General features: G+C 40.9%; 1 protein-coding gene and 1 pseudogene across 4 annotated transcripts in view; one reads left to right on the forward strand and one right to left on the reverse strand.

Annotated features, from left to right (window-relative positions):
* Positions 1 to 13265: 13265 nt before the first annotated feature.
* EGFLAM (EGF like, fibronectin type III and laminin G domains) overlaps positions 13266 to 25015 on the forward strand; it is a 149250-nt gene continuing 137500 nt past the window's right edge. For 2 of the 4 annotated variants that reach the window (XM_015595314.1, XM_015595315.1), the window contains exon 1: positions 13458 to 13551. In XM_015595314.1, coding sequence (XP_015450800.1) covers positions 13458 to 13551 — 94 coding nt within the window. Of the gene's footprint in view, positions 13552 to 25015 lie in introns of all 4 variants that reach the window. The other 2 variants (XM_015595313.2, XM_006919497.2) reach the window with 2 other exon arrangements.
* LOC102889929 overlaps positions 22179 to 25015 on the reverse strand; it is a 12824-nt pseudogene continuing 9987 nt past the window's right edge.

Genomic DNA, 25015 nt, shown 5'->3' on the forward strand with positions numbered 1-25015 from the left:
AAACTGAAGTACAAAGAGGCTATGTAATTTGCCTAACTTTACTCAGCTAGGGAGTGGTTAAAATGGAATTCAAAGAGTCCACTTTTTTTTATCATTGTGCTGTATCGAGATTAAAATTGACTAAATAAATCAAAGCTATAGTTCAATGCTAATTGTGTGCCTAAATCACCTGAGGATCTTGTGAAAATGTAGATTCTGATTCAATACATCTGAGGTGGCACCAAGTTTCTGCCTTTCAAATAGGCTCCCAGCCAATGCTGCTGATCCTCAGACCACACTTTGAAAAGCAAAGCCCTCAAAGCTTCATTTTTTATTTTTGTCTCAAGACTCTTTTACATTATTAAATATTATTGAAGACATCAAAGAGCTTTTGTTCACATGGGTTATATCTGTCAATACTTACTGTTATAAAAATAAAAACAAATTTTAAAAATATTTTAAAAAATAGCACATTCGTATGTTAATATAAATAACACATATAAACTAATTATATTTTTCAAAATAAAAAAAATTAGTGAGATGAGCGGCATTGCTTCACCTTTTTGCAAATCTCTTTCATATAGGGTTTAAGAGAAGACGGCTGAATTCTCCTACCTGCTTCTGCATTCAGCCAGTTGTGATATATGACATCACGTGCAGCCTCTGGAAAACTCCACCATATACCATGAGAGAATGCAAGTCGAGAAGGAAATTACATCTTAACAGTATTATAAAGTGGTTTTAACCTTACAGACCCCTGAAAAGGTCTCAGAGAACTCCCCAAGGGTCCTCAGACATCACTTTAAAAACCACTGCTCTAAACCACTCGTAGGAACCTGGAGGACTTTGAAAGTTGTGTTCATTGTGGAGTTTGGCTTTTGTTGTTTTGTAAAATTTCTGACTTCTAAAATTCTGTGAGGATACTCTTCCAAGTCTAGATTTTGTTTTCTACCAGGTTGCGATTTACATCCTCATCTTCATCCTATGATGGTGCATGATCATGGTTTTAGCACAGATAAGAATCTCTTCAGAAAACCAACTATCCGAAAGGTAGTGTTCCCTTTAGACAAAATACTTGATAAAGAAGAATTTCAAAAGAAAAAACATATTTTATCGAAACCCTAAAAGATTTTTAAATTGTTTCAGAATAGAACATTGTAATCTAATAATTAATTGACTTAAAGCTGGTGAGATTTTTCTTTATTATTATTATTATTATTATTATTATTATTATTATTATTATTTACACCTACACCTGGTCTTCCCAGGTGGTCTCTCATCCAAGTACTAACCAGGCTTGACTTTACTTAGCTTCCGAGATCAGACATCAGGCTTGTTAAGGGTGGCATTGCCGTAGACCATGGACTGTGGCTCCACTGGGGTATGAACCCAGGACTTTCTGCGTGTAAAGCAGACATGCTAACCATTACACTATGGAACCACGTCCTGAGATTTTTCTTTATATGTATTTACTAGATTTATTTTTAGCTTTTTTGTACAAATATGGTTTCGCAATTTTTAAAACATAAAATATAAACTGAAATCATCGATATATTTAAATACCATACGTCTACTTCTCATTTCTACTTTTTTATACCTTAATCTTATGCCTGGATATCCAAGCTTTTACCAGCAGAGCATCTGAGTACAATCCTGTTTCCTTTGAGCTCTGAAATGTTTCCTTAGCACATTTGCTTCTCCACAGGATCTGTACCAACCTGATTCCTCCAACTGTACCTCGAGGGAGTTAAGCTCATTAACAAATTTGTTCATCGTTATGTCAGGGCTAGGCAAATAGCACCCTGTGGTTCAAGCCTTTGGGCTCCCTCTCTGAAAAACCATGATGTTCTGAATACAGAAAATTATAGAGTTTTAGGATCAGAAACATCTTCAAGGTCATCCAGACCCTTGCCACTCAATTGTGGCCTTTGAATCAGCAGCTCAATGTCATCAGGGAGCTTGTTAGAAATGCAGAATCTCAGGAGCCGCCCAGACCTATTGAATCGGAATCTTTATTTCAATAAGATCCCATGATGAGTGCGCACATTAAAGTTTGAGAAGCACTGCTTCAGACCAGCCGCCCATCTGGTAGAGAAATCCCGTCTGCAGCGTCTTCCTCCCAACTACCTCCCAACTACCTCCCAAGTGCTCATCAGCCTTCCCCTTCTAGCTTCAAAAATGGCACTCTCACTGTAGATCAAAGGTTCCCAACTTTGCACATTAAAGTCACTTGGAGAGCTTTTAAAAATCCCAAGCTGAGGCTCTGACTAATTAAATTAGAATCTCTGGAGACCAAACCCAGGCATTGGTATTCTATGAAGTTTCTCGTGAGATTTTAATGTGCAGCCAAGTTATGAACCACTGATTGAGAGCCGTCCGTTTGCATCTTAGGTTATTGACTTCATTCCTGCCTTTGATTTTCTGTGAAAATATAAATATTCCCTCAGAAAGACAAAACTGTTATCTCTCATTTACACTTTGCTTGGAAATATGATTTTTTTATATAACATAAATAATTTATTGCAAACTCTTTAATATCATACACTAGTTGGCTTGACAATTCACACAGCAGTATTCTGGGACGGTGGAGCCAGGAGTTAGGGAATAAGACGAAAGTGTAGGTAGGATGTGAAGACAGGTTGCTGAGGGGCAGGCGTCAGGACTGCTGGTGACTGCTCTTGGTCAGCTAAGCTAACTTTGGCAGGAAGGGGCTGGGCCAGCCCAAGAACCAGAAGTTCTCCAGCCCACTTCGGGCTTCCAGCCCATCCTCTTGCTTCCACGTTTGCGGTCCTCTGGGGTGAGGGAGGTGTGGGGAGATGAGAAGCTCTATAGCTTCCAGACTGGTGGGCTCCATCAACTTAGCAATGGGTTCCCACGCTAGTGTTTGGACCGAGAGGTCTACGAAGAATTTTGTTAATGTCGTAATCATGCTGGCCTCAAAAGCAGATAGTTGTTTTTCTCCACTCAATAATCCTCTTGAGTAATAAGCTCTTTTTTTGGTGACATGACTGTTAAGAAACTAAAATCTTTTCTGTTTATTTGTTTGTTTTTGCAAAGATTTAAGGGGAAGTAATTTTGTTGATGTTTTATTAGCTTTGGAACTATCTAGTCTTATTTAGATAGTGTTGCATTAGACCAATTGTTGGTTAGGAATATATAAATCATGTTAACAGCAATTCTGAACAGAATAAATACATGATCACGTCAAAAATTTGGGGAGAAGAGAGAGTGCTATTTTAAAAGAAAAATCAAATTATTAACCATAATCATATTAATTCACTATTAATAAAAATATAACACACAACAAACCCTTAATAATAACTAAATTTGGAAGCTCTAACATTTTAGATTCTAATGAGTATCATTCACATATTAAAATAAAAATTAGAAAATTTACAGCTTACATACTCTTCTTGGTATATATTTGTTTTCCAAACTAAATAATAGTTAGTTAATTTGGGTTTTTGAGGATAAAATAGCATCACATCTTCTCTCTTCCATTCCCTGCTCACCTAACTTTCAAATCTAGATAAACATATTAGAGTGCTGTTTAATCATGAATCTTACATATCACATAGGCTTGATAGATGCTTTAAGGGTTTAAAAAGTTGATTTTAAACATCCCAGTAAACAACCTTAGAGATCAATTGCTGTTAAAGCTTACTCTTTAGACTAAGCAAGCGCTGTAGGAAGAGAGGATTGTGTTTTGGGTGCCTGGAAAGGTACAGAGACTTTTAGAGTATTTCTGTTCTCCATTTTGGAACATGCAGTTTGGCTTTAAAAGAAACAACAAAAAAAAAAACATGAGAGAAAGATGAAGAACATTTTATGGAACATGCAGTTTGGCTTTAAAAATGTTCTAATTTTACTTAGAAAAAAATATTATTCTTAAAATGTTCTTCATCTTTCTCTCATGTTTTTTTTTTAAGTAAAATTATTTTCTTCCATTAATATATGTATTTTTGAAAATTTTAATGAAATCTCAATTTTGGTACATATATTCCACTTTTTTCACTGACATTTTCATTTTAATAATGCTTTATATTTGAATACATATAAATTAAAATTAAAGCTAAGACTTCAGCTTAAGTCTCTATCCTACTCTCAATTAAAACATCTGGAAAAGTCTCCCTGATAACTACTTTCCTAAATTTCTTTTTAAATCATGAAAAAATTCCAGTCATCTTCCAAATGAATCTTTTACATAAATTCAGATTTCTTAAAGAAGGACATACTTGTAAGAGCCACCAATCTGAACTGGCATATTTGTTTATTTATTTTAAAATGCTAAATAGTTAAAATTTGAAGCTGTGCTATCGAACTTATCAACAAATTCTGTGGACATTTTGGAATACAGGTGCAAATATTCTTCCTCTTCTCTCTCTTCCACTCCCAATTTATTTTCTTGACTTCTGTGTTTCTTCTTTGCCCTAATTTCTCTCCATATAGTTCTCTACTGTTTGGGAAAGCCCAGGTGTGCCTCTGCATGGGAGGGAGTTCATGGGGTGCACACACACACACACACACACGCATACTTTCTTATGCATTTAAAATAAAGTCATTACATTGCTACAGTTCCTTTGCCCTAGTGACAGTGGATGGCTTGAATTGTATGTTATTTTTTTTCCAATTAAACCCATGATTATAACAGAGCTTGGGACTGGACCAAAGAACAATTAAAGCCATCCTCGCTATTCACCGAACGAATATTTTTAGGACTTTCAACTACATGCAAGTCAACATCTGCGTCTGCTTCTTGTGTTTTCCCATTATCTGGAGACAGCAACCACTTTGGTGTATTCCTTTAGCTCAGGCACCAGAGCCATGGTAGCATCTCTCTGGGATAAGTCATTGGATCTGGACATGATTGAGGAGGATGTGCCTGGGGCTGCCAGGCCCAAACGTGAACACACGAATGTCCAAGCTGGGAAAGATCTTGTGCTTCATCCAGTTCAGCCCAGGAAACTAAAGTCAGAGAGGCAATGTGACTCATCTAGGGACATGTAATAAGTAATAAACAAAGAAAGCAGGAAACATGACAAGTATGCATACTGGATCAATTAAGAGGCACTAAAGCTGAAGGAAAATATGAATGGGCTGATGTTCCCAGGAGCAGCAAGGACTAATTGGTGTCCTACCAGCTGTAGGTATATCCTGTGTATATTCATTATTCAGAATTACTGTTAACATGATTTATATATTCAGCCATTATCTCTTCCCAGGAAAAACCCTATCTAGCATGTCATTATTTTGAGGGAGATATCCTTCATTGTCCCAAAATATAAATCTTGATTTTTCATTATTTCCAGTTCATGTTGAAAGTGTCTAGATCAAAGCTTCATCTTCGGCCCCAAATCTTCTTTGCCATTCTAGGAATAATCTATTAGTGCTTCTGGAGCTTAACTCTGGAGAGGACTTAGCCTGTGATGGAATGAGAGAAAGCCAACATTCAGGGAATGCCAAGTGCATGATGTGCACAGTGCTCTGGGTTATCCCAAAGGCCATGGAAGTTTAAAGGAGGTTTTTACATCCCATTATACAAGAAAGAAACCGAGGGTTATTTCTCCCCCATCCTTCACTCTTGATCTTTCTTCATATTGTCAATTAACTTAAAAACAAGGAATTTTCCTTGAAGTTATCCTACTCTTCTTTCTTTCCATAAGCACTATCATCACACCCTTCCTTCTCTGAGCTTGGGTACAAAACAAGTGTCCCCCTCAGCACAGCTAATTTTCACTTCCTTGGTGACACTCAGCGATCAGACCATACCTTCAAATCTTCCTCTTCCTCCCTTAAGAAAACACAAATAAATGTCTAATAAAACAGAGACAGAACAACTGGATTTTGCTTTTTGTCCACGGATTTTCTCTCAACATTAGAAAATCTGCATTTATTTAGTTATTAAATAACCCAGAAACTGAGCCAGCATTCCTCCGCTTCCTACACCCACCTCCCAACACTGGTCTTTCCCGCTCCTCCTTCTCACACCTTCCCATGTCCTTTGTCTGGGTGGACTGAATGTGGCCTGCCTGGGAACTTGTCTGCTTCCTACAGCCTTCTCAGAGGCAATGAATTGCTTTTGTCCTGACGTGTGTGTATAAAACACTGCATTTTGTTTGTTTGTTTTGCAAGAGACTGTTGCCTTCCAACTTCAAAATTTTTCTGAGAATAAACCTTTTCCAAGACTCTTTTTTGTTTTTAAGTAGTGATGTCTATCCTGCGAAAAGTAAAGAAGCTCTTCCATTGAAGCTGAGGCTGTGAGCCCTGGGACGAGCTGAGACATCACCTTATCCCTCATTTGACAGAGGAGAAAAAGGTCTAAAGAGGTCGACTGAATCACCAAAATCCCATTGACAATCAGTGACAGGGCTAGAGTTAGAATTCAGGCCTCCTGACCTCTAGTCCACTGAGATTTTCTTGACATCATGTCTTTACACGAACAAGCCCTGCATTTTGAAATTGTGTGCCAGCTCTCTAAATAGATGCTTTTAGAATAGGGAGCAGTTGCGTGTGGCCGCTGTGCTACCCCCACGTTTGCTATGTTTCCGGTTCCGGGTTCGCCGGAAATCACGGAACCCTGCAGAGCCCCGGCATCTCCTACATGCTGCTGGGGCTCCCTGCGTTTTCAGGAAGATGGTAGCTCCTTGCTCTCTTTTTCGCACATTAAATCTGGCAGCACTGGGCAGAATCACATACCTTGTGAGGTCTGCCTTTCATGCGCTCCATCCCTTTGGCAGTGCCTGCCTCAAACTAGATGTGTGGGAACTTTTAGTTTCTCAGTCCCTATCATTCCTCCTGTCACTCCATCTAGACTACCCGATATTCTTTTCAAATGCATTCATACTTACTTTTTAACTCAAATAAAAACAATCCTGTAATTAAATATAGGAGCAGTAAAACATAACACAATGCTGATTTCCCCGATTCATCCCAGCCCCTCCAACCCCATTCCCACACTCTATTAACATGTGCACTGTTCTGCATCTTGCTTTGTTCACTTTGTTCTATTTTAGCACACGAAGCTCTAAGCCTATTATTTTTTGGATAGCTGTATCATGCTCCATTGTATTCCATAATGTATTTTACCAGTTTCTCCTCTAGTGATGGATATGTTTATTACTTCTAGGGTTTTGTTAATACAAACGATCCATATCCCATATTCTGATCCTTGCACACCACCAATTTCTCCTTCCCAAATCACTATCCAATTCATATATTCTACCTGCGGTAGACCTTGGTGCTGATGTCCTAGGTGACAGCTAAATTAGCTAATAAATTAGTCTTTACCTCTTTGTTAACAGGCACAGTATTAATGAGGGCTTTTTTCCTTTTCTGGAAAAATATGTCCATTTTAAAAGGGAGTACTTGGATAAAAATTCTTAAAATATTTCTCTTCTATCTCTCTTCAATGCTTTGCATTTTGGAATAGAAGGGTAATAAGTCATAAACGAATCATACTTTTAACCCTTGAAAACATTTCAAATGGTTGAAATTTTGAGAAAATGGAGAGACAAGTAAGGAAGATATTTTGGAGCGGATGAGCTTTGTTTGGGTCCAAGACACATAATGCAGGGTGGCTATCAACACGGCTTATACCAGGTAAGAAAAAGTGTAGTAACAGCTTTAACCTTGAACATCAGTGTGGCTGATACTTGCAGAAGAAAAGATACACTCCAGGAGCCACATCTCCTCCCTACAGAGATGCAGCTGCCCATATCTAAATCCAGAAGGGGCATCCAGTTAAAAAGGCTGTGAGCATCACCCTACATCATACATAAAAACTGTTGCTCATATACATATAAAAAGTATGCAATAACGATTCTAGAAGAAAATATGGAATAATATCTTTGTGGCCTTAGGGTAAATAAAGTTTCTTAAACGGTATGAAAAATTCTAGCCATTAATGAAAAAAATTGATCAGCTGTACTACATTGAAACTAGGGCTTTTGTTCATTAAAAGTCATCATTAAGAGAGTTAAAAGAGTGGGAAAATATTTTCATTGTAAATATCTAATACCAATAAAAATATCTTATGACTTGTAACTGGAATATATAAAGAACTTCTACAAATCAATAAGAAGTAGGTAAACAATCCAATAGAAAAATAGGCAAAAGACCGGAAAAGGTACTTTACAAAATAGGATATATAATAGCCAATAAACAAGTGAAAAGGTACTTGACTTCATTAATTATCAGGAAAATACCAATTAAAACCACAATATAATATTACTGCATACTCGCCAAAGTGACTAAAATGAAAAAGACTAGTAATATCAACGTTGATGAGATTGCAGAATGATTGGGACTCTCATATGCTGCCAGTGGGAGTGTAAATTGGTATAGCCACTTTGGAAAAATGCTTAATAATATCTTCCAAACCTAAACGTGTGCCTACTCTATAATCCAGTAATTCTGCTCACAGATATCACAACAGAAATGCATACTTAGTTTACCAAAGACACATATGATCATGCAGGCATTTTGAGTTGTAGCTCCAAACTAGAAACAACTCAAATGTCCATCAGCAGGAGAACGTAGCGAATTGAAATATATGTACGTAATGGAATAGTATACAGCAGTGAAAAAATAAACACATAACTTGGATGAAAATCTGAAACGTAACATTGAATAAAAGAGGCCAGACATAAATGATTACATTAATGGATTAAATTATTGGATCCATTTACATAAAGTTCAAAACCAGGCAAAACTAATCAAGATGTTAGAAATCAGAAAAATGCTTCCCCATTTGGTTATGATCAGTAGGAGGAACAAAATAACTTTTAGGGCCTGACATTGTTCTATTTCATGATCTGAGGGCTTACCCCATGGGTTTCTTCACTTTGTCACAGTCCATTGAATTATACACTTATGATTTATGCACTTTCATACGTCATTTAAAAGTTGACATAAACATAAAAGGCTGGAGAATCATCACATTCTCCAACTTGACTACAATTTCCCAGTCATTTTTAATCAGTGCTGCCAGAAATGTATGTAGAAGGAAGGGCAGATTTGGGAATACCTGGTCATTTACCCTGCTAACTCCAGTTCTGACCTTGGCGAATCCTGTTATGTGTATAAGCATGATTTAAACATTCATGAGGATGATGGCTATATTTTATACTATGACATACGTTGTCATTTGTAATACAGGGTCTTCCTCTCTAGATATACCAATAGTACATTGCTTGCACTCTTATCCAGTGCTTCCTTTGTTCTGCTTTGTGGAACAGTTAGTTGGCTGTGCAACTGCCTTCTTTCAACAAAACTGTAGTCTTCTTGAGTGCAGAAGACACTGTATTTTCTTTCCTATTTTTTCTCTGTTTTCAGCACAGAAACTTACGCATAATGGGATCAAATCTCAATTAATGCTTGTTTCATTTTGGGGGCAGGGAGTGCTTACATTTTATTGCTCACTTATTTGTGTATTTTAATTGAAAGTGAATGGGAGGTTTGAACTCTCCTCATTCTTCTTCAAAAATATATACTGTACACCTTGGGAGGAGGCATGAGGAAGGGTTACTGGGAGTGCTGATCATATCCTAGTTTTGATCAGATGGTAGTTATACAAGTCTGCTCACTTCTATAATTCATCAATCAGTGCACTTATTATTTGTGTACTTTTCTTTATCTATTGTATGTTGATTAAAATGTAATCTATATATAATATATAGTTCTAGTTTGATAAGACACTATATGATGAGAGTTAGTGGAAATAGTCACACTCACATATACTTATAGGAGGGTAAATTTATATAATCTTGGGAGAAAATTTGGCCAAATTATCAAAATGAAAAGGCATTTACCCTTCATCTGAGCAATGGATAGTCTAGAAATGTACCCTACAGTCTATTATAAAATGTGCAAACTGTTATATATTCAAGATCATTCACTGCATTATTTGTCTATAATAATAAAATTGGAAACAACAGAAAAAAGAATAAATAAATTGTATATCACACAATAGAATATTATTCAGCAGTTAGAAAGAGGGAGGCAGATCTATATCCACTGATTTGGAAGGATCTTCAGGTTAAAAAGCATGTACAAGATGCTCCTGTTTGTGTTAACTATATGTATATATTTGCTTGTATCTTCCTGGAATATCTCTAGGACAGATAAGAAACTTATAACAGTGGGTGCTTCTGAGAGAAGGGAGTAAAACTCATTTTTCACTATACACTTTGCCTGGTGCACATCTCAAATTTTATATGTACATATCACCTATTCAAAAAAAAAAATCTAAAGCTAATTCTTTGCTGCTGTCTTTTTCTCACTTTTATTCAGGGACTTTCTAAACATTCTATAGTTGGTAAGTTTGCCTTTACTTTCCTCTAAGAACCTCCAAACCTATTCCAAAGGTCAGACTCTTCTTCCATGATATTGAGCAAAGCAGGTAGGTCACTCTTCTGTTGGTGACCTTATTAATCGAGTTTAGACCTCTAGTGAATTTGAACAGATTTTTAAAAATGAAACATTCAAAGCCTCTTTGCCCTCTTTAGTTCCTCTCCTCCCAGAAAGTAGGATGAGAAAGGCAAGTGTTCCATTTGTCTTTTTTCAGATTTACAAGTGCCATAAACTGATTGTCAAACTGAAAGACAAGGGAACCTTTGCGGGGAGCGGTGGGGGGCGGGGGGAAGTAGGGGGAGGTGGCGATGTGATTTGACTAGCAAAGGAAATGAATAGTTCAGTCTAATGTGTGCCTTAAATTTGTAACAAGTAGACCTCATGAAGTAAGGTCTTATTTCAATGGCCTGAAGATCCAGAGCTTTTGAAGCACTCAAAAGTAAAAATTAACAATATAATCGGAGGTAATCTTGCAAGGAAGAAACAAGAGGGGTCTCTGAAGACACCAAGACAGCTTCCAAATCACCTGTGGCCATGCCATCTACAAAAGATGGGAGGCCCAGGGTCAGGTTTGAGGAGCTGGTATGAGTACATGCCAAAGTCATCAGCAAGAAGGCTGAAACTTGGGCTTGGAAAATCTGCAATGGAAAATTTGTACAGGTCTTCTAAAAAACACATCCAGAGCAAAAATGGCTTGGATTAGATGGTGCTATTTTATCACATAATAAATAGGAGGCAAACCTAGAATTTAGTGATGATCTCACCCAGCCCCTATATTTTATCAAGATATACTATAAGCAGGGCCTAAGATTAAACACCCAGATGTCCTGTTTCTCAGTCTGCTGTTGTGTCTGCTCTCCACCTGTCTCCTTAAAGCCTGGGCTCTGGAACCAGACTACCTGGATCTAACCAAAAGTCTGTCTCTTGAGAGCTGCATGACCTTGAGCAAGTTATTTAACCTTACTATGCTTCAGTTTCTCATTTGTTAATAGAGATGATACTAATAACAGTACCTACCTGGTATGGTGTTTATTGGGATTATAAAGCACTTCAAACAGCGTCTGGTATGTAGTCAGTGTTATATATATGCTAGCCATAATTTTAATGGTTATTATTACTTCTAATTTCTATTTCAGGAGGAATCATTTTTAAGTAGGAAAGATCAGAACCAGCATGGGAGGTATCTTTATGCTAACACTTGCTTGGTTGTGGGTGCCACCTTAGGTCTGATATAAGAAGTCAGTTTTTCATGAATAGAGTTTCCAACTTCTGGGCTGGTGGAGTTCAAGCCCAAGCACATGACCTGCCAAGGATACTCAAAATAGAGTTCTGCGTAGGGTGGAGGTAGGACCTAGATGACTTCTATGGAGCTCTGATGATCCTTAGGGTCTGTGATTCTGCTACCTTTGAGACTAGCAGCCCTGGCTTCCAGGCGTGGCTTTGTTATTACCATGGAAATGAAAAGCGCGTCTCTCCAGATCTGTGTAAAAAGACAAGCTCTGGTGTCACAGCTAAGACTTCCAAATACTCAAGTTGGAATGGATTTTGAATTTATTTATGGACAGTTGCACCCCTGGGAACGCCAACATAAGGGAACAATATTCTCAGCTTTGCTCACAAACAAGATTAGGCTCATTCTAAACCCTTTCACCAGGGGACACTTCATTCTGGGGAGATACATCAGTCAACATTGTTCCCTCTGGTCCTCCCAAACCTAGGTTAACAATGAGGGGCCAGGACACCCACCCAGCCTCAGCAGCTCGGCAAGTTGGGGCAGGCTAGCGCGTTCCTCCCAGCCAGCGACCACTGGCTCCCTCTGCGGGGCACTTCTTAGAGCCTTTGATTTTCCCCCAGGAACTGGCGAGGCTGCGTTTCCCTCTTGGCTTATTCCCTTTTGGTTTATTTATTATATCTGCTTTCTCGTCCCCCTGGCTTGGAGCTCAGCACACCACTGTGCAACGCGATCTGAATCTGGGGTTTCTCCTCTCGTAAGGAAACCTGGCAAAAGGTTCAATGGTTACCGAGTCCTCTGGCAGCAAATCCAGAGAAGAAGGGGCCTTTACTGGCCGGGCCGGGACCCCCGATCCCCTGATGGGTGGCCCCAGTAGCCCCAGGCCCGGAGGCGGGCGCTCCTTCCCAGCCGGGTCTTCTTTGTCCGCCAGGGGGCTCGAGCTCTCGTCCCTTTCCCCGACGCCAGGCTTAACCTGGAGTTTCATCTCCTCCCCTGGAGAGTCTCACATTGCCTTCCTCCGCCGCGAGGGAACCCCACTCCCCCGCTCCGGGTCTTAATCTCTACCCGGGGTTTCCGTCTGCGTGGCCGGGCTTCAGCTCTCCATCTGCGCGTCTCAAATCTCATTTATCTTCTTAGCGCCCGGACCCCGCCGGCCCCGCCCCCTCTTCCTCAGTCCTTCCCCCACTTGCAAATTACAAACCCTCTGCTCCCCCCTCCCATTTTCCCGAGTGTTCTGGACGGAACGTAGTAACCTTTGGAGGTATTGGGGAAAGTCCCTAGGCTGGGCGGAGGCGACCTAGGGGGGCTCGGCAGGAAGAAGGTCTAACCAGAGGAGGGAGAGGCGCCGGGAGATTTCAGGGTCAGGACCACGGCCGGGGGTCCTGCACTAGCAATCACCTAACTCCTGCCCCGCGTCTCTAGTGGTTGAACTTGGCCTCTCTTAGTCCCCCAATCTAGGTCACCAGCCGGAAAGCGCTGAGCTGGGGGTCGTTAGAGGGGGTGATGGGCGGACTGTATGCCCCAGAGGTGGTCGAAGAGTGAATAGTCTCAGGGCCTGCCCCTCTCGCTCCCACCCGATTGTAATTCCACCCCCGGGCGGGTCGAGCCTCCCTCTACCGCCAGCCGGTCCCTCCCCGTCGGCCTCCTTCACCGCCCCCGCTCGCCCCCGCCCCCCGGAAAAGCCCTGCCGCTGGCCGCCGGCTTCACTCCCGCACGCCGACCTCCCGGCTGCTGTCCTGCCTCCTTGGACTCCTCCGTGGTTGCTGGTCCAGGTTCCTCAGCCACCGACCTCCTCACGCCAGCCAGGGGACCCGCGGGGCCGGCGTCCTCCACGTCCCTCAGGAGACGCCTCGTGCGCCCGGGACTTGGTTGAAACTTTGCAGGAGCCCGCGGGGAAATGGATTTAATCCGAGGCATCTTGCTCCGGCTCTTGCTCTTGGCTTCCAACCTCTGTGTCGCTGTGTCGCTCGGAGCAGCTGTCCGAAAACCAGGTAATGCGCTCAGCGCGCCGGGGGCCACCACGCCCCGAGCGCCAGGGTCGCGGTCCCTGGCGAGGACAAAAAGCGGGCAACGCACTGCCTCTCTCTCCCCAGACCAGCGTCAGTTTAACTGGGTTCATCTCTGCCCAGAGCTGAGAAAAGACGCGAGTCCCCTACCCCCTCTCCCTGGAGGCCAGGCAGTTCCAGGGATATTTGTTTGTTAAAAGAAAGATCTATTTTCCAGGCAAAGTAGAGGTGGAGGGCTCTGTATTTGATCACGGAGAGCTAAGAGCTGGGGCAGCGATCATGCTGTCTCAATTATAGAGGATTGCAACTGTGCAAACAGCTCCTCCTGTGTCTCCAAACATCTTATTGAATTCATATTGTCTAGAGCCCAGCCATTTCCTGTTAAGTGTCTGAAGATTTGTCTCGAGTCCTCTGTGTCCATCTCCGGTCCTGCCCACGCACTATGTAGGGATATGGCCTCTAATGTTAGGATTCTCTTGGCCGTCTTCTCAGGAAGGAGAGCCCAATGGGTTAATTTTGTGTTGTTGTGAACCCCTGCCTTTGCTCTGAGATTTAAACAAAAATGTGTGCGTTGTAGGCTATTAGAATTGGAGAGAACTTGAAACACAATAACTTGCATTTCCTCTAGTTACACCAGTAAAAAGTCTTTTTTTGTCTGCTTTGAATTGGCCTATGTTGTGAGATTATTCAAAATAGAACATTCTAAACAATAAAGTTCTAACCATTGTTTTTCAAATAACGATTTTTATTCTTTGCTGACACTATATTTAGAATTCTGAAAAATCTGTTTTTTCTTAGTTTACTTTGTAAGCAAGTAAACTATACTTTGTCTTATGGGATTAATTATATTTCATGAACAATGGAAAACAATATAACTTTCTTTGAATGCAGCCTGCAAAACTTTGCAGAAAGTGCAGTTTGTCTTCACAATTAATGTTTCTATAAGAAAGAGACAAACCAGGGAAAATTTATCATAGGGCAAGGAAAGTAATCTTGGCAGATTCCCATATGGCTGCTAAAATATTTTCGCTGTTCAAGGATCTCTCCATTTGGAAATCTGACCTGTTGCCTTCCAGCTCTGGGAGGCACCCTCAATCTTAAGGCTATGCCTATAATCACCTGCACCTTGCTACCTACCTTGAAATTTAGACATTGTTGTAATCTGCAGCACACTTAAAATATGAGCTATTCTATTTTTCTTTTTCGGCTGTTCAGTTCATTTTGAAGATAATAGCAGCAGTCCAAGGTAATATTATATTAAATAGTTTCTTACATGAACTCGTACATACATCACCCAGGATTTCTATGAAGGGCTTCTTTCAAACTTTCCTCTGTAAGATAACTACATCATGATCAATTGCATTCTGAGGGTTTATTCACATAGAACCATTCAGTCATAATTTCGAACAATGCATAGTTATATCTGTAGTTCTTAAACATGAACAGTGTATACGATGTTCTTTTAAGGATAGGTTTCAATCTATTTAAGCATAATGTTTTACAGAGCATTTCACAAAAGCCTGCTGTATATAACTCTCATATGATTCGCCATATTTTCTTTCTTATTTTTTGTAGTTCCTCTCCTAAAAGTATTTTCTATCTGGTTCATCCAGAGTCATTCTGATATTCATGCCGTGAATATGCCATGTTGGCCCCTTTGGTTTTGCTTGAAGCATGGATGGAGTTTTGATAGTGGAAACTACCTTTTAAATATGTTGGCATATTAAATACATCAAATTTGAGGTGGAAGGAGTTTTTGGACTATGTTCAGCTTAGAAGAATTTTTCATTACTTTATAATTTTAACCAGACACTGGCTTTCAGGTTGGAAAGCTGCTCAGATTAAAATGACAGCTACCTTATAAACTTCAGAAAAAATTTCCTCCTAGGTTCATTTACATCCTTTGGAAAGGCCAGTTTTTGATCTGGAAAATTGGTCCAGATTAAAAACTGTATGTGCCTCTCTTGGCTCTCATGTGAACAGCAACCAGCTAATTTATAATCTTCCCCAGACACCAGCAAGATCCTGCTAGTATCCATGTGGGAGAGTCTTTGTACCTTTTTCCTTGATAGAAATTGGTTTGTGTGAAATACTTTGAAGGTAGGGTGGCTACCATGTAAGCAGATGAGAACAGTCCTGTTTTATTTGGATGACCCTGTCTGTCTCCTTAAACTCCTAAATCTACTTTGAGAAATACAGCTTTGTTGGAGAAGTCTTGGATCCAAATCAACCTGAAAATTCCCCATACCCACCTACCTCTGGTGAGAAAAAAACCAAGTAGCAGCTTCAATTGTGAGTCTAATTTGGGTCTGACGTGGGCACCTTCTCTCCACCCAAGACAGCTCATCTTGTGTCACTAAGGATTAATAAAGAAACCTCTGCATTTTCATGTTAAGTCAAATTAAGTAATAATAACTAACACTAAGTGCTTGCTACACTGTTCTAAGAACTTGACACATACTGATTTATTTGATCAATCCAACAGCTCTGTGAGATGGGTACTATTATTAACCCTGTTTAGCTGCTGAGGAAATTGTGGTTTAGAGAGATTAAATATCTCACCCAGGGTCACACGAGCAGTGAGCAGGGAAACAGAAATCCAGGCTCTGATGTTTAGGACCAGCAATGGAGTCCTGAGCAACCCGTTAGCAGAGTTATGCAGCCTGTCGTGGAGGGCATCTGCCTCCTGGCTGGACAGGGGAGCTCCATGGGACAGAGCCAGGTATAGGGTGTTTGCCCTACTGCTGTGTGTGGGTAGCCTGTTAAATGCTGTCAAACATTTGTACATGGGATTATGCCCAGGCCTCCAGAGATAACAGAGTATGGATGATACCAATGTAGAGTTCTGGAAGCTACTGTCTACTGACCTCATCCATAAGAATCAGGGGATGTAACCTTACAGGGTAAAGATAAACCATGCTTTCTCTTTTTGAACTCCTGGCGGGGCTAACGTTTCCGAGGGGCTAGAAGGTCCATTAGAGTATCTGGAGGTCGAAAAAGGGGCATCTGAAGATGGGCAGTGTATAGAACACTGTCATTTCCCCAAGTCTTTATGACACGGAAACATCATTTGTTGGATAGCCTCTTTTCCTTTATAGATTACAAGTTAGGATCATCAACCGGGAAGGAAGTAAAAAGCTTTTGCTTCACAATTGGGCTGAGTGTGATTAAGGGTCTCACCGAAGTAACAGCAGAAGCTGAGCTGGGACTAGTACCAGACTCTCTTGAGCAGCCTCTGGCACTTCTCCCTCACCCTGAGTCTCACCAGGAAGTGCAGGAAGGACTGTTGTGCTTCTGACGTGGGGCAATAAGAAGGGAAAGGGAAATCCAGACACATGCGCTGGAACCATCACGCATCAAGCCACATCTGTTCCTTTAGGCAGATTGGTAACTCAGAGTGTTACCAATAAACTCTCTGAGCTGGAGCACCTGCATGAAGGTCTTGTCTGCTTTCCCGCCTTTCTCGTGTGCCTGAGGTCCCAGAGTTAGTGAGGCAAGGTCAGGTTAGAGTTAGAATTCAAGGTTTTCCCTGGAGGACCTGGGACTCCACAGTCATCCTTAGGGAGATGCATGTTTTTAATCTTTTCCTTTACATTTCCTCAGCATTTCTCTCCCTATAAAATGGGACTAAAATGAAGATCCAAGGCAACTCAGGAAAAACAAAAGCCTGGCAGAGCAGAGCTCAGAGCTAGCTCCTTGATAATGTACCTAGTTGGTTGATAATAGAGGAATACATGTGCCTCTAGGGAGTTTCTGCTGCTGCTGGTGTGAGGCTGAATGGCTAAGGGGTCAGGGGTCAGGATCATCCTGTTCTACTTCCCTCACACCACCCTGAATAACCTGGTATTCATAAGATACTGGATATGTCCTCAGTAATTGCTGTCATCCAAGCCCTCTTCCCAAAGCATGTAATCTGCGGGGCTCATCTCTTCTGGATGTCCCTCCTCCTCCCTTTTTGACCAACTGTACTTCACCACAAGGGTGATCCAGATTGTCTTGCTTCTTGGGGGAAAACTGGAGCTCGCAAAGGTCACCAGGGATATATATTTCCAGCACCCAGCTATTAGTGCCCCATGTAGTTCAGCCACTATAGCAGAAATACCTTCCTCTGATTCTTCATTCCATCAGCCTTCCTCCCCTCTTATTTGTTTTCTCATTATATCTAATCTCTATAAAGAAGGACCCTCTGTCTCTGTCACTGTGTCTGTCTCTATCTGTATCTGTCTGTCTCTGACTCTCTGTCTCTCTGTCTCTCCTGTCTCTCCTCTTCTCTCTTTTCCTCCCTTTTTCCCTCCCTCTCCCTCTACCCCTCTCTCCTTTGGTCTCTATGAGGTAAAGGGACAGAGAGGTTAAGGTCAGGGGTAAATGTAGTACAACATGAGGCAGTACTTGTTTCTCAGAATTCTTTCTCATGAAAGTGACTTGGCCAGAAAAGAACTGAGTGGTTTTTTGTTTTTGTTTCTAACTCCAAGCCCACGACTTTAATAACCTTAAATTCTTTAGGGAGTAGTTGTCCCTCTGTTCATGGGTTTCGATAGCTCAAAAGTGGTCCAGTGACCCAGAGCTAGATTTCTGGAAGACAGGGACTTAAGCATCTGAAGCTGAAGTGGGACCTGGGCTTCCACAGGATTATCCTGTGGATATTCTGTATTCTCCTGTCTCACCCACTTGCAAGCAGGACTGAAGTTTCTCCCAAATGACTAAATGAATGGCGTGATGTCTTGATAACAAGAGAAGATCATTTGAGCTGGTCAAGAACCCTGTCGCTTGTTTTAGTCACAGCATGTCAAACTGCAGGTACCGGAAGTACACCAGCTATCTCAGGGACAGAAAAAGGAAAAAGGGGAAGAAATAGATACTATAGAGTCGAAATAGCAGTTTGTAAGGGAAAGCCCCCAAACCCATCTTTGATTCCATTGGTTGTGGACCTCCATTTTGAAAAAGGACCCCAGAGTGTGGCTTCAGCTTCGCGAATGAGCTGGAAGACATTTGCCACCTTGAAGAACCTGTGGTCTGGTGGTATGGGGAAGTGGGTTGAGTGGGGGGTGGAGGGGAGATTCAGGTGAAAGTCAAATCGAATTGCTGCCAGCAGAGGGCGCACTTTCCAGCGCTGGCTCTGAGCAGGTCTCTGGCCTCAGAAGGTATCTCAGGCCTCTGACCCAGGCAAGTAATTCCTGAACTTCCATGTGAGTAACGATTCTTGGAGTGCATTCCAGGTATATGCCTCATCTAGCATGAACTGCAGGTGACATGGTGCGTGTGGTTCACAGTCCACACTTTGAGACGTAACAAAGGAGAGTTTGGGCTCCTCCACCCCAGGTATCATGTAGGACGCAGAAACTCTCCACCTCATTCACCCGCACCAGGTGGGACTGCCAGCAACAGGAATCTGTATTGTAACCAGAACAACCCTGTGCTTAGACTCTCTGTGAGTGTTTCTAAAGTTGGATTTGGGACTTGTGGTCTTCCGCAGGCTCCTGAAGGATATCTCTTCTGAGCAGATCCTCCTACTCACCCTCGCTTCCTCAACCTGTTTACTGAGAGATGACTGGCCAAAGGAGGGAAACCCTGCAAAAGCACCAACAAAAAGCCGTGCTGAACTGCATATAGCCAACCCCTCCGCCTCATTGCTCTAAGACCCACTCCTCCCCATGCAGCTCATCTTCCAGCCTCCAGGGCTGGTTCCTCCTGACGGAGCGCAGAGGCTTGGGTGCAAACACAGACTCTGATATTCGACAAATTTGGGTTCAAGTTCTGACACTATTTTTTAGTGGTTACTTGGTGACCTAGAGCCAGCTATATACATTGGCTCTGTAAGCCTCAGTTTCTGCATTTGTAAAAACTGGTTAAGGAAACAACCTACCATTTAAGGTTGCTAGAAGGATTAAATGAGGCAATGCATGTAACAAGGCATTAAAAAGGATTAGAAACCTGAAGCTTGAAGGCAGTATTTATGGAAGTGGAACTGTTTAATCTAAATGGGAGGAAAAAAAAGCTGAATGAATATGTGTAACTGAAAGATGGTGTTCCAGGCATGACAATAAACACAGGCACTTATGATGCCGTGTACTTTTACCCTTTTTCCATACATGTTAATGTACAACTGATCACATGTGATTTAACTTGTACCGAGTTGTAAAATTTCTCAGATAAATTAACTGACACATCAGAAGGGCTCTTTAGTCAACCACATGTCTTGATTTTTGGTTTGGAAGATGGGGCTGCCGAGTTTGTGGGCTCGCTCGAATGGATTTCTCTGAGAACCAGTAACCCCAAGGGTGATGGATGATTTTTGCCTGATAATTGTCTTGGGGAGGTTTTGCAGGTTGTGGCAGTGGGGGAGCAGCTGTTCCTGAAAGAGAATTATCCAGACTGATGTGTGACTGGGAGCCAGTGAAAATGTGGTCGAAGTTAGAGAGCTAAGAAATGCCCCAGGTTTGCTCACTGTTCGGTCAATAGGAGTCATTCATAAGCCACTCACTAACTGTGACGTAGAAAGGTAGAGACCAGATTCAGTGGCTCTTCCTTTTTTTATTTATTTTATTTTATTAATGATACTTTCATTTCCTCTGCTGCGAAACAAACAAACAAACAAAACAAAACAAAAACAAAAAAACCCTACTTTCCCCAGATAACCGTAACAGCTTATTTTCAGAATCAAAGGAAATAAAGCAGACTGGTGCTTTGAAAGGACTAAAGTGCTACACAAAGATATTTTTATCTAACAATAATCATAGTAATTATTATTACCTTAACCAACCAGAACAACCAAGGACATACTTTCTAAAGCTTTGATCTCATTTCCAGTCTCCTTTATTTCCACTCTCCTAAAGACACTTGAAGATTCTGTCTTTGTCTGACTCGGCAAATCCTGAGCAATTTAAATCTTAGCACTTGTATTTGCTGACAGGGCACCCAAAATCCCGAATCAGATTTAATGCAATGTTAATGCTATTTATTTTTCTTGATGCAATAAGTTTATATTAGCCAGTTAATGGTTTACATTGTGCAAAAGGAGTTGTATCAGCAGGCACTTTTCTGTAGCATCTGGGCAGTTGGAAACATAATACTTAAATACAACCTGAGTTTAAAGCCTTCCTTGGACAGATGGCTAATTTTATCGATTTAATCTTACATTTAGGAATAGGTTCCATGATTCTTTGTTTGTAATTCTTAGAGTGAGCAGAGAAATAAATAAAATGGACAAGGGCTGTGAATTAGACGCCTGTTCTATTGTTTGTAATTTATTTTTTAAATACTTCAGTATAAACAGTCATTGTGTGAATTACTTTAATCTCTACCCTAAGGGTGCTTAATTAATACTTGAAGTAATCTAGGATACAAGATACAGCCCTGGCCTAAGTGTTTACATCTGTTTTAATCTCTTGGTGACTGTGCCAGACCAGTGGTTATATACTTCTCCTTCACCTCTGTGCTAGCCAGGAATCCATACTCCTGGCTGGTTAGTTACCATTTGAAGGACTTTGCTGTGAATTGTACTCTCAAAGGTGGTTGGGAAAATGTTTAAAGTGATGTTTCAAAAATTCAAGTTAAAGGGTTTGTATATTAGCATAATTTAGGTTAGAAATGATGTTTTCATTGGCGAAATATGTGATTCGCTAGAAAGATTGTACATGTCCCTTTATTTTTTCATAGGCAAAGAATAAGACTGCAACAAGGTGGGCAGTCAAGCTTCTCTGCAGTTGGGCTGGTGCTCCATTCATTCCTGTATCTCCCTCCCTTAAAGGTAGACTCATTTGCCTGGTCCTCCAAGATGGTTGTGGTCCTGCCACAATATTACGATATTGATGTATCTGCCTCAGCAGGACACTTGCTGCTGTAATAAACATCTTCAAATCTCAGTGGCTTGGTGAAAAATATATTTTTATTTACTCTAAGTCCAAAGCAAGTGTTCCTTGTTTGGGCATCTCTCCTGGGTTTCTGCCTTCCAAACAGAGACTTGAAGACCTGAGTCATTCTTTTTTTAATACCTCCATCTTGTAATGCCACCATCTCTAAAATGGTCTGCCAGGGTGTCAAAGAGAAAGAAGGCCTGTGTGAGAGATTTTTATGTGCCAGGTCAGAACATGGCCACCTGTCCCCAAGCTAACTGTAAGGAGGCTGTTCAGCTGTGTACACAGATGAAAAGGGCCAGATGTGGTGGGTTGTCTTAGATGCAGTGCTTTGGAGTTCCTAAAAGGACAAAAAAGTAGGTTGTATGACAAGTTGTGACTTCTTGCCCATGAATATTTGTACATGTGGTAGAATTTGGCCTGGAATTTGCTTTCATTATAGTGTGCAGTCTGATTGAAAGCAGACAGTTATCATCTACCTTTACTTGTTGGAGGCTACTATTCTTGAACGAAAGATCCTAAAAACTAGGCTGTCAAATCGACTTGGATCAGTTTACTATAGGGTCCAAAAATATGTATATGGTGACATAATATATGCTGTTTGTTGCTACATATTTCCTGCGTTTTACAAAAAAAAAATCCCTCTCTTTTTTTAATATTTAAATTTTTATTACACACTACATAATACACAGCATAACCTTCTAGTAGGCACAGATGAACATAACTGAGTTATTTTTCATTAATTAGGGAAATGTCTCCTTAATCAATGTTCTCCAAGCCTTTTGACACTTAGTAATGATTAACTCCAGAGATACGCATATCTCTTTCCATCAAAGTCCACTGATAGGGATAATAGGCGACCCTTTATCCCTTGTCGCCGTTGGTGAAGCTGTGAATGTGCCCAGTGGCAACCCCGGGGATGAGTAAGCATGTGCCCATGATGGCGATCCCGGGGAGAACCACATCGAGGCCCGGTTACCAGGGTCAAACAATACCTCCCATGTCCCTTAAAAGTGACCCGGATTTGGTCTCTTTCCTAATAATCCCCTTTAAAAAGTAAAAAAACTATCTAGTGGGTTCAGTAGAGTGAATTTCTAAGGCATATTAACTAGAACTTTAGTCTCCCCTCACAGTTTTCTAGAAGCTCCTTCTATTTGTGTCCTATAAGAAAAAAACAAAAAAACAAAAAAAAAAAACCATTCCTAGTAGAATAATTTATTCAGTGAGAGATGCATCTGAAAATATAAAAATAATTTTTTAGACACCACAGCCTGCTTTGATAGGGATGGAGATGGTGTGAACTGATCGCAACAAAAATAAATTGATACATTTAGTTCAGCCACTGCACTTTACAAGGCACTTTCACAGAAACGATATCTTATAACCCTTGCCCCACCAGGAAGTCAGGAGCAGATGACTCAGCAAAGAGGAAACAGGCATAGCCGGGACATGAACCCAGGTCATCTAACCCCCCACCGTTGTTGCTTCCCATCAACCTAGAGGTATTCCTGTAGCTAATGGGTAACGGCATGGTCATGGCCCATGTCGAGCCTTGCAGCCAGGAGAGACCCAGGAGAAACCTTGACTTGCTGCCCTTTACTTGCAGAGGCCCCATGTATGTCATGGGACACTCTATAGAATGAACTGGTACTGCTTTCAGTCATACTCTTGGCTGGCTGGTGTGCATTTTGCAAAATACATGATGACTGAAGGGTTATTTGCAACTGCGAAGCAGATGTAGTAGCTAGAAGATAGCTTCAGAATCCTCCCAGGTATTTCCTACTGAAGACCCTTTTCGGTCTCAGGGACCACGCAGGTGACTCAGCCTGGCTTTGAAGCTTTCCATTCCTCCACTATTTAGCCATCTTCATTAGTGGTGAATGATACTTGCTCGACCTTCAATGTGGCATATTTCAAGGTCTACATTCAGGTTTCAAGATTTTCTGTTAGTTTCTTACACATCTCTTTGAGGTTCTAGGAGGTGTTAATTAGTGCAATTTAACAAATAAACCATTAGGTTGGAAAAGAAGCATTCTTTTGACAGCTATTTTAAAGCAATCTATGGTTTTTTTTCCCCACAACTTATACCCAACTTATTCCTTCAGCTTGGAGGAATTGAAACAAGAATCTTATTGAATTCTAGCTTTAATATTTGTGGCTGTCTAATTCTAGATAGAGTACTTAATCTCTTTACACCTTAGATTCCTCACCTGAAATTTAAGGCTCATAACACCTACCACAAGGGTTTTGCATGGTAACTAAATGAAATAATATGACGTACCTAGGAAAGTTCTTGAACATCTGATATATAACGGGCCCTCCAAAGTTAGTTTTAACCAGGGTTTGGTTCATTATGCTTTATAGAGTTTATATAATGGTGGAGATGGTACTTTTTCCACATTTGGTATAACCTCAAATATTGATCACATTGACCCAAATGTATGATTGGGCTTAGGCCCCCATGAAAATGGAATTGAAAATAATTTCATGTCCTTAATTTTATATTGTAGATTCTTGGAGTCTGTATCCCCAAACGATGACTTTTCTAGATCAGTCATAACGTTCATATCATTGACAAAGACCTAGAGATGGCTTAGAGTTTAATAAAAATAACTAACATTCACTTTGGGCTTTGTACAAAACCAAGAAGAAAGACTCAAGATCATGTGTTTTTATGTAGTCAGTGTGGTAGGAATAAATTTTCATGTATCAGCTATATGGCTCCTTACCCAAAAAAGAGATTATTTGCAGTTAGAATATCCATAATTTTTCTTAGCTACCTTCTTTACTGTGATTTAAGAGAATACGTGTAAAAGATGCTATTTCTGTGATGTCTACTCTCTCCCCATTTTGATTCAAATATTCTCTCTGCCAGAATAATCTTCCCCAAATGCAGTTCTAATCCGGTGACTCTTGTGTTTAGCATTCTTTTCTGTCTTTCTACTGCCTTCCAAATTCTAAAGCTGAGCATCTGAGGTCTGTTACAATATGGCTCCGAACTTACTTTTCTTGTCTTCTCACTGAATATACAACCTGTATTCCAGCCAAGCTAGGTTATTTGCTATTCCATTTTCCTCCTCTTAGCTTTCCCAGTGCTGAACCTGCCCACATCTCGGTCTTCCCCCGTGGAATAGCCTTCCCTCGTCTCTGCCTAAAGAAATGCAATGATCCTTCAAAGCATGGCTCGATTGCTCCCTCTTCTGTGCAATCTTCATGTACTCTCCCAGCCAGAAGCCCCTTCTCTCTTCTCCCAGGCTGCCTTATATCATGTCATTGCTGTACCTGACTCATGCCTTCTATTAAATTTGCAACTTTGTCAAGGAAAGTACTATTATGTCTCCACTTAGGTGTCCCCTCTGTCTCCCGACGGAGTGTCCTGCATGTAGTCAGCCTTTCCCAGGCAGCTATTAAATGGAAAATGATGGCTTTGTTTTGGGCAAATATGTTTGAACATTGTGTCATTAATTTGATCCAGCTCCCAGCCCCCGAATTTATTTCCTTCCTCCAGCACAATACAGAAAAGGTGTCACTTCCATGTGTCAACATTTTTGCTCAACCTGAGCAGACATTTGAAAACCCATACTGCAGTATGATTT

Source organism: Pteropus alecto, unplaced genomic scaffold (genome assembly GCF_000325575.1).
Source record: "Pteropus alecto unplaced genomic scaffold, ASM32557v1 scaffold338, whole genome shotgun sequence".
NCBI classification, from domain to species: domain Eukaryota; kingdom Metazoa; phylum Chordata; class Mammalia; order Chiroptera; family Pteropodidae; genus Pteropus; species Pteropus alecto.